This window comes from Pongo pygmaeus, chromosome X (assembly GCF_028885625.2).
Source record: "Pongo pygmaeus isolate AG05252 chromosome X, NHGRI_mPonPyg2-v2.0_pri, whole genome shotgun sequence".
In the NCBI taxonomy this organism is placed as follows: Eukaryota; Metazoa; Chordata; class Mammalia; order Primates; family Hominidae; genus Pongo; species Pongo pygmaeus.
In genome coordinates this window covers 78,632,778-78,649,975 of record NC_072396.2, presented here as the reverse complement: position 1 = coordinate 78,649,975, position 17,198 = coordinate 78,632,778, and the positions used below count along the sequence as shown (strand labels likewise).

Below are 17,198 nucleotides of genomic sequence, written 5' to 3'. Positions count from 1 at the left end.
ATGAGGCAGGACTTAAGCTAGATGTTATTGGAATGAGAAATATAAGGATAGATGCTAGGAAGAAGGAATTCGCATTCCAGGAAAGTGGGCTATGCTGGTGAAAGTTTTGAAGATGAGGCAGGACTTAAGCTAGGTGTTATTAGGATGGGAAACATCAGGATAGATGCTAGAAGAAGGAATTAGCATTCCAGGTCAGAGTTACAACATGAATGTGGTAAGAACACTGAAGCATAGGGTGGACATTGTGGTTGTGGGCTACAGTCTTAGAGAGGTAAGATATGGCCAGATGGTAGAGGGTTTTATAGACTTGATACAATAGAAAATAGCTATTAAGTTTATGATCTTGAGTGATATATTGATATAAGGAAAGATTAATTTTAGAAAGATTACTTGGGTGCTAGTGTGCAGGATGGATTGGAATTTGGAGAGACAAGAACTGGAAAGAACAGCAAAAAACTGTGCATGTGTTGCAATGGATTCATAAGTGGTAGTAACACTATAAATTGAGAGGAATGATCAAAGCCGAGAGACATTTTAAGTATCTGGAAATAGTCCCACTAACTAGAGAGATCTGGGTCATTTGTATAGAGATGGCAGTTAAATCCATGGAGGTAAAGAGGAATCAACAAGGAGAGAATAAAACTAGGGAAAGAAGATAAAATGTAAAACTAGTAATCACCTAAGCAGTGTTGACATGCATCCACATGGACAAGGAAATAAATGGGGAAGAGAAAGCCAGAGGGTCAAGAATAGAACATTACACAATGCTCATAGTTTGGGGTAGAGTATCCCAAAAATACTATGAATGAAAGAGTATTGCCCCTATTTTACAGATGAAAAAGCTGAGGCTGGGGAGGTAATGCGATGTATATAAAGTCATAAAGCAGTGGTGACTCAACCTAAGTTTTCCCAGACTCCATTGTGTCATTTGCTCTGCTCTTCCCAATCTCTGAGAACCAATGGCTAGAAAGAAGTGCACATATACTGCCAAAGTCACTTCACATAGCATCAAGGGTTTATGTGAGAACCTAGAGTTTTAAAGTAAAGGAGATCTAGGAAAAGACAGGAAGAGAGACCGAGCTTAACCAGCACACACTAAGACTAAAATAACATCATTCTTGGTTCAAGTAGACATATATTGAGTAAGTGAAATCACTACTACATAGGCAGCAAGGGCAGGTGTAGTTGGGGGAAGCAGTATAGGTGCAGATGGTAGGAGGTGAAGGTGAATTGACTCCCTAAATTATGTGTTTGTCTTCTATTACCCAGAGCCTGATTTTTTTTAGGTATCTTCCTTTTTTAATTTAGTCCTCACCCGGTGAGCTACCTTTGCAGCCTTAGCTTAATCTTATCCCAGAGTGAAACCAAAGTTGATAATTGGGTTTTCAGCTCAAGCCTCAGTGTCTACAAGAGCAGGATTTTAATTCAAATAATTGCTTGGAGGAAAACTTTTCTGTGCCAAATAAGAGTGTACATTGCAGTAGGAAAAGGTAAAATCATCCTAAAAGCAGAATCCAAACAGCCAACTTTTGGAAAGGTTCATCACCAAACCACACCTAAAAATTCTGAAATAGCCAACCATCAGCAAGGAGTGAACATTGAAAGAATTAGCATCACTTCTTTGGAACAGCAAGGCAAGGAAATTTATTGCACTTTCAGAATTGTCTTTCACTATTTTTCAGTTGCCTTCTTAGTAGAAATGTTGGGTAGGTGAGATGAGATATATGCTTAAGCACTTGCAACCTCTTTTTCTCTGTATTTGATAAACATAAAGTTATTTTCTGTATATCTTTCACTGAAGACCTAGGCCAATACATTTGCTTTCTGCCCAAACTTAAAGGGAAGAATACCCTAAGGCTAGGATTCCAGACAAGACAGAATGTTGGGCCTACCATGGGGTCATGATTCCAAAGAGACATTCTCAGAGCCACTTTTATTTTTCCAGTTTTCCTGGAAGAAAGTAACCTGGTGTCTGGAATCTGCCTGTTTAACTCAGTGGCATGAGAGCTTGCAGCCTTCTGTGACAAGGATAACTCACACTGACTGGCTGGCCTCTGTCTTTGGGAATCTAGATTTCATACTTAAGAAAGCACTCTGAATGGCACATAAAAGACACTGTACTGTGCAGAAACTGTAGGGGATGGCTACTGTCAACTTTTTCATCTCAAAATGCCAAGTATATTATTATGCTGTGAGTATGAGAAAAGTGATTACCTGTACATTCAGCAAGCTGATTCAGAGTGTGCTCTCCCAAAAGGCTGGAGGTCAGAAACAAAAACATTTGTACCATAAATGTCGTTGCTTGTTAATCCCAAAGCCTCTTATTTTCTAGATACCTCATTCCTTTTTTAGAAACACACCATCACCTAAAGTACTGTAATAGCTATCTCAATTATGTCTGGTGGAATAACAGCAAAACAGGGTAGCAAGATACAAAACATTCCATTAAAGTCAGATTATGTTGAGCTGTCATCATAGCTATTTAAGTCAAATACCAGCCATTATTATAGATCAGATAATGCTGATAAATAATCTTAGTTCATAGTATAGCAGGCTGACTATTCTTAAAATGTGAATGTCTGGTTACAAATGCTTCTGTGTTACACATCAGTCTTTAGAGGTTTGCAGGTATCTGTTGCCTGCAGAGATTGAACAAGAAGGAAAACTGCCAGTGAATGAATACCCACCCATATAAGGCATGGGGGCATTTGATCATCTTCACGTTTCAACCTTGCAGATTATCCAGAAGGCTCATCATCTCTTGCTGTGGAAACGGAAACATAGCAGTTTTCACATTTCCTGCATCTCTCAGACAGGTCAGTATTCTGAGGGAGACACATACAGTGGCACCTGGACTGCTAAGAAGAAGGCTTGGGAGAAGAACTAGAAAATAAATAAGTTCTTATCCTGGGTGAAAAAGATTTTAAATTCTTCACTCTTGTAATGCATGCATAAGCAGAAGTTCTATACATAATTTCCCTTGGCAGTGTACTGAAAAAAAAAGACGCCCTTATTCCCTGCAAACTCACACTTATGTCACTTGTGCTGAAAAAAACTCCGGGGATCCAGACACCCAAACATTCCATTAAGGTTATTTACTCTCATACTGTGAATTATAAGCCTCCTCCTGTTTCATTCCAGGTCTCTGAAATGGTACAGATTACAAATAGCTTTCTTTTGCCTGACTCCATTATGTCAGTTAATAACCTACTCTTACCCACTAAGGGCAAAAAAGCATCCTTCCTACACTGTAACCCTCCTAAAATGCTATGAGTTTGTTAAGTAGTGGCAGACAACTTTACACATGGGATTCTCTTTGGCCTGGTGAAAAGCTCAACGACTTTCTTTTTGCAACACTCACGGGTATAAACCCAGTGTAATTAAATATTAAAAGAATGTTAGTAATAGAAATACCATGGAGCTTATAGCTCTGATCTGATGAAACTTCTAATCCTAGTCTCATGAAAAAAGCTAGCAATTATTCAGAAGCTTATCAGTCTGTTTGTGGGTTCCCAGGTCTTCAGTTCTTTCCCTTACAGAAATTCTGCTGTGTACAAGTGTACATATTGTATAAAACTTTGTATATGCCAGCCACTTTGGTGTGTACTTGATATATATGATCTTATTTAATCCTCACATCAACTGTTCCCATTTTACTTATAAGAAAACTGATATGCAGAGAGGTTAAATCACTTATCCAAGGCTGCATATGTAGTAAGTGGCCAACCTAGGGTTGTAACTCAGGTCTATCTGACCTCAAAGCATGCTATTTCCACCATGGCACTACATTTCAAAATCTGAGTTATTTGTGATGTGTCTTTATTTATTATCAAAGATTTAAAAAGGAGAGAACTAAGTCTGTTTCCTTATCCAAAGCCCTGATGAAATGTTTGATATTTAGGTAAGACAACTTATATGATAGTAGTATCTAGATTTGGGTTATCTGTGGTGCTAATCTGTCTATTTTATTTTAGTATTTTCCTAGGGGAAACACTACTACTTTGGCATGGTAACAGATGTTAAAGGGAAGAAAAATTATCTGGTAAATAAATTTATAAAACCCTATATAAGCAAAATTAAGAAAGTTGGCTTTAGTGTAGGAATTCTCAGGGGTTTTACTACACTATTGAGTTTTGTGGCTCACCAAAAGGAGGTTGTAGTGGTCCCTTAAATTTTATTTAACTGTTGGATCCTTTCTTTTTTGTGCCTATCATGGAACCTAGTATTTCGTGCAGTACTTATCAGGACCTTTAATATGCTAAGGAACTTTGAAATGCATTTTTTATATGCTTCCCTAGATAAACAAAATTGCCTTCAAGCAATGCCTTATGCCTTTTACAGGGCACTCTGTCCAAATATATTAATAAAGTGATTCATTTTGTGGAAATAACAAACTCTCTCTCTCTATATATATATATATATATATTTTTTTTTTTTTTTTTTGAGATGCAGTCTCACTCTGTCGCCCAGGTTGGAGTGCAGTGGAGTGATCTCGGCTCACTGCAACCTCCACCTCCCAGGTTCAAGTGATTCTTCTGCCTCAGAACCCAAGTAGCTGGGATTACAGGTGTGTGCCACCACGCCTGGCTACTTTTTGTATTTTTGGTAGAGATGGGGTTTCTCCCCGTTGGCCAGGCTGTTGTCTAACTCCTGACCTCAAGTGATCTGCCCACCTCGGCCTCCCAAAGTGTTGGGATTAGCCACCATGCTGGGCCTCATATTCTGATAATAATAGAAAAGTACTTGGGAACACAGGAGGGAAGAGTGAGAGAAACCTTTTAAAACTTATTAAGATATGAAGAATTTTTTAAACTGTATGTAGATAATTACTACAGTGATATTTGTAAAAACCTCCAAACTGAAAACAACCTGAATGTCTATCAGTAGAAGAATGCATTAATACATTATATATGTCCAAGTAATTAGATATTTAATATATATTTCCCTTCATTTTCTTTTGAAGTTTTTTAAATAAAAAAGGATGAAAGAAAACATGAATCCCATGTGTTTAAAATGTAGAATCAATGCTAATTTTTTCATTTTGCCTCTAAATTTTGTATATAAAAAATTATTGCCATAATTTTTACCCCAAAAATGTACTTATTCTAGATTATATTTTCTTCAAAATGAAAAGACAAACTTGAAAAATATTTGCAAACTATACAACACACAAAATTTAATATGCTTAATTTACAAAGCTCTTGCAAATCAGTAAACAAAAGAAAAACACAACAGTTAGAAAATGGGCAAAGCAACAAAAGCAAGCAATGAGGAAAGAACTCTCTATTCAATTAATGGTGCTGGGATAACTGGCTAGCCATATGCAGAAGACTGAAACTGGACCCTTACTTTTCTCCATATGCAAACATTAACTCAAGATGGATTAAAGACTTAAATGTAAGACTTCAAACTATAAAAATCCTAGAAGCAACCCTAGGAAATACCCTTCTCAACATTGGCCTTGGCAAAGAATTTTTGGCCAAGTCCCCAAAAGCAATTGCAACAGAAACAAAAATTGACAAGTGGGATCTAATTAAACTAAAGAGCTTCTGCACAGCAAAAGAAATTATCAGTAGCAAAAACAATCTACAGAACGGAAGAAAATATTTGCAAACAATGCATCTGACAAAAGTTTAATAGTTTAATATCCAGAATCTATAGGGAACTTAACAAGCAAAAAAAAAAAAAAAAAAAACAAATAACCCCATTAAAAATGGGCAAAGGACATGATGAACAGACGTTTCTCAAATGAAGACATACAAGCAGCCAACAAACATATGAAAAAAATGCTCATCATCACTAATCATCAGAGAAATGCAAATCCAAACCACAATGAGGTACTATCTCACACCAGTCAGAATGGCTATTATTAAAAAGTCAAAAAATAGATGCTAGTGAAGCTCCAGAGAAAAGGGTATGCTTATACACTGTTGATGGGAATGTAAATTAGTCCAGCCACTGTGGAAAGCAGTTTCAAGAGTTCTCAAAAATACTTAAAACAGAACTGCCATGCCACCCAGCAATCCCATTACTGGGTATATACCCAAGGAAAATAAATCCTTCTAACAAAAAGACTTATGTACATATATGTTCATCACAGCACTATTCACAGCAGCGAAGACATGCAATCAACCTAGGTGTCCATCAACAGATGACTAGACAAAGAAAATGTGGTACATATATATGATGGATACTACACAGCCATAAAAAATAATGAAATCTTATCCTTTTCCGCAACATGGATGCAGCTGGAGGCCATAATCCTAAGAAAATTAACACAGAGGCCGGGCGCGGTAGCTCACGCCTGTAATCCCAGCACTTTGGGAGACCGAGGCAGGCGGATCACGAGGTCAGGAGATCGAGACCATCTTAGCTAATACTGTGAAACCCCGTCTCTACTAAAAATACAAAAAATTAGCCGGGCGCGGTGGCGGGCGCCTGTAGTCCCAGCTACTCGGGAGGCTGAGGCAGGAGAATGGCGTGAACCCGGGAGGCGGAGCTTGCAGTGAGCGGAGAGAGCGCCACGGCAGTCCGGCCTGGGCGACAGAGCGAGACTCCGTCTCAAAAAAAAAAAAAAATTAACACAGAAACAGGAAACCAAATAATGCATGTTCTCACTCATAAATGGGAGCTAAACATTGAGTACACATGAAAACAAAGATGGCAACAATAGACACTGCGGACTACTAGTTGGGGAAGGACAGAAGGGGGTGGGTTGAAAAACTACCCATTGGGTACTATGCTCACTACCTAGGTGATGGGATCTATACCCCAAACCTCAGCATCACAAAATATACCCATCTAATGACCTGCACATGTACCCCAAATCTAAAATAAAAGATGAAATTATTTTAAAATTTTGTAAAAAGAAAATGGGCAAAGGATGCAAACAATCAACAAAATAGAAATTAAAATGAAAAACGTTAAACTTGTTCAACTTCACTGTAAAGAAATGCAGATTAAAATAACCTGAAATACTAATTTTTATCTATTAAGTCAGCCAATTTTTACAAATTACAGTACCTATTGTAGGCAAGGACATGCTGAAACAGATGTTCTTATACAATGCTGATGTAAGTTTAAATTCATAGATCATTTTTTGAGTGCAACTTGGAAACGTATAAAAACATTAAAATCTCATACTTTTTTAATTCAAAGAAACTTGTACTTTAATTTTATTGTTCTGCATTTTTGTGCCTTTATACTACAAAAAAACTATATACTTTTATAATATGTAATCTGGTGAGTTTTGAAATACGTTTACATCTGTGAAACCATCGCTACAATCAAAATAATGAATATATCCATCTCTCCCAAAAGTTTTCTTCTGAGCTTTTATAAATAACCCCTGCGCCATCACCAGGCAATCACTGATTTATTTCGTTACTATCAGTTCTCATTTTCTAGAATTTTAAACAAGTAGATCTGTACAAATGTATTTTTTTGTTTTGTCTGGCTTCTTCCACTCAGCATAATTGAGATTCACCTTTGTTGCTGTGTGTAAGAATAATTCATTTCTTTTTATTGATGAGTAGTATTCCACTGGATATATATACACATACACACACACACACACACACAAATTTATTTTTCCATCTATTAATGGATATCAGAAGTGTTTCTAGTTTTTTGCTCATACACATAAAGCTGCTATAAACATTTGTGACCAAGACTTTGTGTGAACCTGTGCTTGGGTAAATACCAAGGAGTAGGATGGCTAAGTCATACGGTAGGCATAGAATTTTTTTTTTTTTTTTAATGAACCATTTTTCTATCCTGTCCCTGTGTGTGGTAGATGCTCACTCTCTCATTCTTTCTAGATAGCTTTATCAGATTAAGGAAGTTCCCTTTTGTTAAATTATACTTTAACTTCTGGGATACATGTGCAGAACGTGCAGGTTTGATACATAGGTATACATGTGCCATGGTGGTTTGCTGCACCCATCAACCCGTGGTATATCTACATTAGGTATTTCTCCTAATGCCATCCCAAACCTAGCCCCCCAGCCCCTGACAGGCCCTGGTGTGTGATGTTCCCCTCCCTGTGTCCATGTGTTCTCATTGTTCAACTCCCACTTATGAGTGAGAACATGTGGTGTTTGGTTTTCTGTTCCTGTGTTAGTTTGCTGAGAATGATGGTTTCCAGCTTCATCCATGTCCACTTATCTGTGGGAGCTAAAAATTAAAACAATTGAACGCATGGAATTAGAGAGTAGAATGATGATTACCAGAAGCTGGGAAGGGTAGTGGAGGGGTGAGTGCTGGAGGGGAATTGGGGATTGTTAATGGCTACAAAAAAAAAAAAAAAACAAAAAACAAAGAATGAATAAGACCTAGTATTTGCTAGGGCAATAGGGTAACTATAGTCAAAAATAATTTAATTGTACATTTTAAAATAACTATAAAAGTATAACTGGATTGTTGGTAACACAAAGGATAAATGCTTGAGGTGATGGATACCTCATTTACCAAAATGTGATGATTATGCATTGCATGCATGTATCAAAATACCTCATGTAATACATAAATATATATATACCTACTATGTACCCATAAAAATTAAAAATAAAAATAAATTTAATAAGATGTTATCCAATTTCCCATCATTATAAGGTTGTGAATAATATCACTAAACATAAATCTTTCTCCTCATTTATAATAATTTCCATAGGATAGAATCCGGGAAGCAAAATTACTGGTGTGAATTTTTTAAAGGGTCAATGGATAAGGCCAAATCATTTTCCGGAAAGCTTAAACAGATAGCTACTTGACGGCCTACTATATGCCAGATATTGTTTCAGGCAGATTATATTATACCAGTTTTACAGATGAGCAAACTAAGATCCACTGACATTATTTTTCTAGAGTTATGGAGATAAGAGGCAAAGCTAGAATTCAGATTCATAATTGCCCAATTTCAAAGCTCTTGTTATTTCCATGTGGATTTCAAAAATAGTATTTTTGAAGTATCAAATTATATATTTACTAAAGAAAATGTGGAAAATGCAAGTAGCAGGTAGAGAAATGAAAACAAATTACCCATGAATCCACCACTTTCATTAGTTCAGTGTATTTCCTCAGTCTCTTATTCCAAATATAATTTTGGGGGTTAAAAATATAGCATTGTATATGTAATTTTATATCCTACCTTTTTCACTTACCATTTTTCAGTGCTGATCTATACTCTTCATAAATGTAATTTTAATGGTTGCATATTATTGTCAAGTGGGTGTTATCACATGAATATTTACAGTTGTTCAGCTCATCTGTGAATTTCTTCTCTTCATTCCCAGGACTCACCATCTCTGCCTCCCATGAGGCTTACAGAGTTCAATGTTGGAAATCATTGTAATCTTCAAAATAAGTCACCGTGTTGGATTGAAAGCTTCAAAATTTGAAAGAATTCCATCAAATACTTGCTGTGTAAATGTTTCTGGACTTTATGTTATTTAATTTACTGACTGAAATCCAATTTGGAATTTGGTAGCAGTTAATTCAAGCCAATTTTTTTGTTTCTTCATTTCCCCTCCCCCAATCCATGAAAGCCTAAATGTAAAATATATCTTTTCATTCATCTTATCAGGTAAAACGAAATTCAGAAAATTTCCTTAGAGTCTTTAATTCCCCCACAAAGATTATTAATCACATATATAGGGCCTTTTTGGTGTTGAAGGTAATCAAACTACATTTGCTGCTTGTGTGCATGTGCATTTGTGAACATGTACAGCTTATCTATACAAAATTCTGCTATAGTGTGAAAATCAAGGCTAAAAACCTGAAGCCTTTGTTTAATTATGCTTTTCCTCTAAATAGCAACTTAAATATTTGCTAGACTTTGAACCATAGCTATATCAAGTATCAAAAATTTGGGAGGGTGAATCAGTACACTGTGACCAAGGTCCTCAAATTGGAACTTGAACAACAATGTAAAACCTGTTCTGTCACAAATGTTCCTGAAAGCACCACAGCTACTCAAGAAGATCAAATTCAGGACATAAACTTTATTAAACATAATAACCAGTGTTTTTTAAAGACTTTTTTGTCAGGGTGCAGTAAAATTCTCCAATTACTTTTATTCATTTATCTGCTACCTAGTTTTATTTTAGCCTTTATGAGTTATTTTATGATGAAAGAAAATCTATAAGCCTAAGTTATGGCCCATAGGTTTTGTTAAGGGTTTTCAGAGTGATTTTCAGGTTTAATTTCACTGCCTTTCATAAGGGTAAAGTTTCACAGCTGACATTAGCCTGAGGACTAGCACTAAAGAGCTGTGTTTTCATAGCAGGGGCTATTGTACAGACAGTGATAACCAAATAGTAATATGCCAATTCTTTCTTCTTTTTTTAGCTTCAGTAGTAGCTAAGCCGTTAATACAGTTTGCATCAATTTCCCCATTTATTTATAATCAGCCTTTCTTTTAGTCCTAGTGCCTGAATCAATGAGTGAGAATATTAGTACTGCTTCTTTACAATAATAATATCTTAAGAGTATTGATGTCTTTCATTTTTTCATCCAGCAGTCTAGTGCCCAGCTGCTGAAAATAAAAGCTCCAACTCTTTTAGAGATCAGTGGAATTTAGAAGCATCTTACAGGTATCAAGGAATTGGGCTTCTAGAGGGATGGTTTGGCTTACTAATTTATCTTCCCTGAAATATGTTTGAGTAAAAAAGAGTTGCCTGCCACAATTTAGTGTTGGGGTTCCAGTGGAGCTGAGACAGTGAACAATCCAGCTACTTAAAGCAACAACAAAACCTGTTCATCTGGACCCCTAGGTAATTTTGACCAAGGTGAGACTTTTGGCATAAATTAAATGGATTGTGGTCAGCATTAATTTGAGAGAATACTAGACATGACTACACTTATTAGGGCTAGTGACTTTCTCAAACTCAGAAGCTAAAAAGCAGCCTAGATGACTATGCACACACTGGGTTTCATGATGAAATCTTATATATTCAGATGGAAAAAAATTTCCCCTTACACTCTTTCTCAAAATAATACTCTCTTGTTTGGGTTTTTCTTGAAAGCTTATTTGGCCATTCCCATGGTTTTATGACAGACAAGCCTTGTCTTCTATTCATATAGATATGCACCTTTTTCCACATGTATGGCCTTTACTTACTACACAGCAAGTAGGCCTCAAAGTAATCTTCCTCTTTCCCATCAATCATCTTCTGCCAAGCATTCAGGCAGAGCAGCTGTTAACTATGATTCAAAGTCAGAAAAACAACAAGAACTTCTTTGATGCATAGGGTGTATCAGCACTCAGCTCCCACAGAAGTCAAGTCACAAAATATAGTGTCAGTTAACTATAAGGAAGTTCCGGAGAGGTAAAGCTCAGGAAAGCTATAATGCAAAGCTAATTGTTTAATGTCTTACAGATTTACACTGTCTTTAAAAGGCCAAATAAGGCTGGGTGCAGTGGCTCACACCTGTAATCCCAACACTTTGGGAGCCCAAGGTGGCCGGATCACCTGAGGTCGGGAGTTAAAGACCAGCCTGACCAACATGGAGAAACCCCGTTTCTACTAAAAATACAAAAATTAGCCAAGAGTGGTGGTGCATGACTGTAATCCCAGCTACTCAGGAGGCTGAGGCAGGAGAATCGCTTGAATCTGGGAGGTGGAGGTTGTGGTGAGCTGAGATCGTGCCATTGCACTCCAGCCTGGGCAATAAGAGTGAAACTCTGTCTCAAACAAAACAAACAAACAAACAAAAAAAAAAGCCAAATAAATCAGGGTTTTACCAGGGGGCTCAGAGATAAAAAGAAACCCTATTCCTATCTTAGCATTTTGGTCTCATTGGTTTATAGACTCTGATAATATCTCTATCCATGGATCATTTGAGTATTGACTAATGTACATAGGTACCCAACTGGTTGATTATTAATCAAGAATACAGAGTTTTGTTTAATAATTAGTACACCCTGATCTGGCTTCTTTGCTTGGTTTTCTTTGGATCCCTGTCCAATAACCTCTGTGGAATCTCATTCCCTAATCGTTGATACTCATTTTCTCCATTTGCAAAATGAAGATACTCATTGTTAGGATCCTACTGCTGAAGGGTGCTATGTAACTTTCTAGTGCTCTTATATGTCTTTAATTATAGGACTGGAATGAAAAGTTTAACCATACAGTATTTCTAAGCAAAATAATGTAATCCATTCTTTTGTCCATGCTCTCATTGCTGATTTGTTCTTGCAGGACTTAGAGCACTTTGTTAATGTTCTTCCATTCACTCCAACAGTGTCCTCAGAAAGAGACAGAATAAAAAAAATTGTTCCCCATGGTACAGCTAGAAAAATTAAGGGGAAAAGAGATTAAGTAGTCCCCAATGGAACACAGCTGTCTTATGCAGGGCTCATAGTTACCATGTTCAGCACACTGTTAAAGTAACTTGGCTTCCCAGGACTGGAATTATCATGGAGCAGTTAGAATTTTGAGAGTAATTACAACAGGATCACATTCTGAAAGAGTCACATTTTGTCAAAAATCTGAAAAGTATGCAATTTGTACAACTCTTACTTTCTATGTGATAATGCAATATGTGCCTCTTTCCCCTACTAGCGCCATGTGACACATATTTTTCACACTATGTGGCATTAACCAGTGCCATTACCTCCTGTGGCACCATAGAGCCCAATCTCAGGGCAGACATTGCCAAGGTAAAGAATGCACTCCATGTTTATGCCAAATTGCACAAAGTATAGACATTGAGGTTAATGGAGATTTAAGCACAATCCTAGCAAGTAAGTTTTAAGAATATTGAATATTATACATTATTGTAACATGAACCTAAAATTTAACAGGGCCTAAATCCATAGGAATGTAACAGTCATTGAAAGCTTATTCTTTTCACCTCTCATCACACATATCTACATAGATGTATGCACATGTACACACACACACACACATTTTCTCCAAAGCAGGCTGCCTGTTCAGCAGGAGCAAATACTTTAATTTAGAAGAATGATTATCTGTTTTCTCCTTTTAGAAAAAGAGTCTAAGAATCACAGCATGTGAAGAACATTCAATTTATACATTCCAGAATCTCTGCTCTCAGAGTAGCTAAGAGATTCGGTACAGAAGACGTTCTATGGAGAAGCACAGGGGGCATCTAATGAGATTGTCAGGCCCTTGGACAAGATCCATATTCTTAGAAAATTAATGAGTTCCATCTCATTAGGAATTGGTTGATGAGGTATGGTACATCTGCATTTCTTTAACCATAGCTGTAATGTACCATATTAAATTGTAGCCTTTTGCATGCGGGTATTATATAATATAATAATTAATGGGTGGCTCCTAGTAGCATGCAACCCATGACTGTTTACTTCCCTAAAAGGGCTAGGTCTGTGTCCTGCACAGTGTTCAAAACCATTAAATGTGTTCTTTGTAGCAGGATGGTACACAGCCATCAGCAGAATGAGTTAAAACCAACAATGAATTCAATATATCAGGAAATAGATTGTTAGTAGGGAATGGCATTAAAGGAAAAAAAATTAAGTAAGATGCATTCAAGGAATAATTACTTTCACTCTGCTGGCTTAATCAGTGAAGGAACACAGAAGGAAATCTGGCAGTGGGTCTTGGTAATATATGAACTATATTAGAGTGCCAGAAAAGGAGACCTCAGTAGTTAAGCGCAAGTTGCCAATCTGCTACAATTATTTTTCCCACCAATCTGCTCAAAATGATTGTATATAGTATTCTTAAAACCATGTTTCTTGGTGCAGAAATATTGACAAATGCTGGCCAGCTTTATCTTCCTATATCCTTCATTAAAAGTATATGCATATAATTGTTGTTTTTTTTTCCTAAATTGTGGCTTTGTTAAACAATGTTGACAAACCCTAAAGTTTCAGACTACTCTAAGGAAGTTTCTATACATCTAATTTCATAGGGGTATAGTGACGTTTATTCAGTCAGGTTGATTGGTATGTGTGGTATGTAGACTCCTCTGTAACATCTCACCTTCTGAACAGCTCCTTCCATGCGTTCAGTATTTCTGTCTTATGTTACTACATGAATATGAATTGGGAAATTAGCCACAATGGCTTTTAGATAGAAAGCTGACCAGTCTAGTGACACTTAATCACGTTCAGTCTCTACTCAGCCTCACACATCTTTTGCCTTTCACTCTGCCACTGTGATGAAAGGAAAAAGAAAGAACTTTTCTTATGTGCCTAAGGGTGAAGTGAACTCTGGTTTGCTTTTTCTTACACTGAAGGCTATGTGTACTATTCTCCAGATGCATGTCACCTGAAAAAAGATACATAGAGGGGAACAACAGACACTGGGACCTATCAGAGGGTGAAGGGTGGGAAGAGGGAGAGGACCAGAAAAAATAACTAATGGGTACTAGGCTTAATACCTGGGTGATGAAATAATCTGTACAATGAACTCCCATGACACAAGTTTACCTGTATAACAAACCTGCACATGTACCTCTGAACTTAAAATAAAAGTCACAATAAGTATAAAGAAAACACACTAAAAAAGAAACACAGTAGCCCACTTACTCCTAAATCATACATTACCCTCAGAGAAATATTTGAGGAGACCCTTATTGAGGTAAGCCCCAAATAAGGTTTCCCTCAATTGATGCACCATTTGCAGGAATAGTCCTTTTTCAGACAGAATGAAGAAAGCCCCCAATTAGCCAACCAGGAAGGCAGAAGTCATTCAAAATGCAGAGCACTGAAAACTGAAGTTTGGAACAGTCATTGCTGACTTTCTGACCAATTAATAATGGAGAACTTGAATCACTTAAAAGAAGCCCAACCCATAGAGGTCAGGCTTAACACAAAACCAGAAAAAAATCTTTTATTCCAGCCAAGCTTATTTTTTTTAAAAAGTACTTACTTTGTCCTAGGTAAAGACCTCAAATATCTCTGTAGAAAATCCCATGTCATTTATTCTAGTGAATCAGTTACAAACAGCTCATATTACAAAGTGTTACTGGAAAGGGGTCTGGACCCAGACCCCAAAAGAGGGTTTTGGATCTCATACAAGAAAGAATTTGAGGTGAATCCATAAAATGAAAGCAAGTTTATCAGAGAAGTAAAGAAACAGAAGAATGACTCCTCCATATGCAGAGGAGCCCAGAGGGCTGCTGGCTGGCCACTTTTATGGTCATTTCCTGATTATATGCTAAATGAGGGGTGGATTATCCATGAGTTTTCCAGAAAAGGGGTGGGCAATTCCAGGAACTGAGGATTCCTCCCATTTTTAGGCCATATAGTGTAACTTCCTGATATTGCCATGGCATTTGTAAACTGTAGTGGTGCTGGTGAGAGTGTCTTTTAGAGTGCTAAGGCATTATAATTAGCATATAGTGAGCAGTGAGGATAATCAAGTCATTTCCATTACCATCTTGGTTTCGGTGGGATTTGCCTGGCTTCCTTACCACATGCTATTTTATCAGCAAGGTCTTTGTGACCTATATCTTGTGCTGACCTCCTACTCATCCTGTGACTTAGAATTCCTAACCACCTGGGAATGCAGCCCAGTAGGTCTCAGGACTCATTTTACCCAGCCCCTATTCAAGATGGAGTCACTCTGATTCAAATGCCTCTGACATATCTTTCCCCTCCTTTTTATAAGAGAACATTTAATCCTAAGGTTTGTAGAGGGATGAAGATCCATCTTCTATAACTTTTTCAGGCTGAATAAGGGTGATGATAGTCCTGCCTAATTATTAGGGTCTCCTGTAGTTGGAGTAGAGAGGAGCTTAGTCAGAAAGTGTCAGTATGGTAAGGGCCATTTATAACTCTGACACAAGGTGATATCTGGAATATTAAAAAGTGTTCCATTTAAAGAAAACATTTAGTAAGCTTATCCTGTATTCCTACAAAAGGGTACAACAGCAATATATTCCACAACAATAAAGCAAAATAAGTAATACTATCCCAAGTAAACTAAATAAGAAGGTTTTCCATGAACTGGGCAACTGTTGGAACCAAGCTGATATGGGGTTGCCAACTGATTCCAATGTGCCGAGAATTAGAATATAGATCCAGATTTTTGACTACCCATCCCTCTTGTTTCTTCTGTGCAGCAGTCAGAGATTACAAATTGGTTCACAGGAATAAGTAGGGTTAGTCTAAATTGCAGGAAAAAAACTCAAAAACAACCAATGAGACTAGAATCTAAGAACAGGTGTACCATAGTTCTTGAAACATAATTGTTCTCTCTCCAGTTTCCCATTTTTACTAAAGACAAATTATAATAGGACCAATTCATTTGCAAAAATAAGCCTTAGTCTTATAATTGGCTTGAATATTTGTATAAAGTGCAGCAAGAACAATTTTTTTTTCACATAGTAGGCATTTTAAATTGGCTTTCATGAAACTCTGTTTCATAAGGAATCTCAGATATGAATTTTTTTAAGCTGAGCCCAGCCATGGGTTTGTACCCTCAAATACCAATGAGTCGAGTAAATTTCTCTCCTCTTGAAGTCCCAAGATAACTTGAACCTGCTGAGCCTATCAGAAAGTTACATTCTTTACTTAGCACAGGTTAGAAACCCTCAACAAGGACTTTGAAGAAAAGGCATGAGGCCAATTTTCCCAAGGGGCTTTTATTGGATCTACGAGTTGTTTGATTCCTTAAAAAGAAGCATGCCATTCTAGTCAAAGCCTTGGTAAAACAAGATTCTCCAATTGTGTCCTGCTGCAAAAGAAAACATTCCTATTGCACTTATGCAAATAACTATATTTCCATAAATTAAGAATACTCACAAATAGTTTCCAAATTCTAGAGAAATTAGGTAGAGAGAATCAAATATGCTCCAAATTTTGTTCACAGGAGTATATTTTATTCAATTGTTAAAAGCCATAAAGGGCTCAAAAAAACTTTCCTTGACTCTGAAAAACAAAACAAATGATCAGCAACATTTTAAGCAAAAAGTTTAAAAAGATTACTTCAGACTTTTAGTTTAGTCCATGCAGTTAACTCCCGTTCTGCTTGATATTTATGAACATTTCAGCTCTCCATGAGAGTCTTGAAAGTTTTTTCAAGGTTACCATAACTTATGATAACCTGGGATTCCATTTTGTTATTTAGCCAAATTGATAACTTAAAAATTTTAAAAAGGCAAAAACCTTTACTCATAAAGAGGGAAGACTTAGCTTTCCAAACAACCTGTCTCTTTTCTTTCCCTTCTTTTTCCTGCAGTTTATTCAAAAGGCAAACAAAAAT

General features: G+C 36.8%; 1 protein-coding gene across 3 annotated transcripts in view; it reads left to right on the top strand.

Moving 5' to 3' along the window:
* Positions 1-11,927, top strand: part of ZDHHC15 (zinc finger DHHC-type palmitoyltransferase 15) — a 163,773-nt gene extending 151,846 nt beyond the window's left edge. For all 3 annotated transcript variants that reach the window (XM_054471388.2, XM_054471385.2, XM_054471386.1), the window contains 2 exons: positions 2,738-2,816; positions 9,294-11,927. In XM_054471388.2, coding sequence (XP_054327363.1) covers positions 2,738-2,784 — 47 coding nt within the window. In that variant the 3' untranslated portion in view covers positions 2,785-2,816; positions 9,294-11,927. The remainder of the gene's footprint in view (positions 1-2,737; positions 2,817-9,293) is intronic.
* The last annotated feature ends 5,271 nt before the right edge of the window (positions 11,928-17,198 follow it).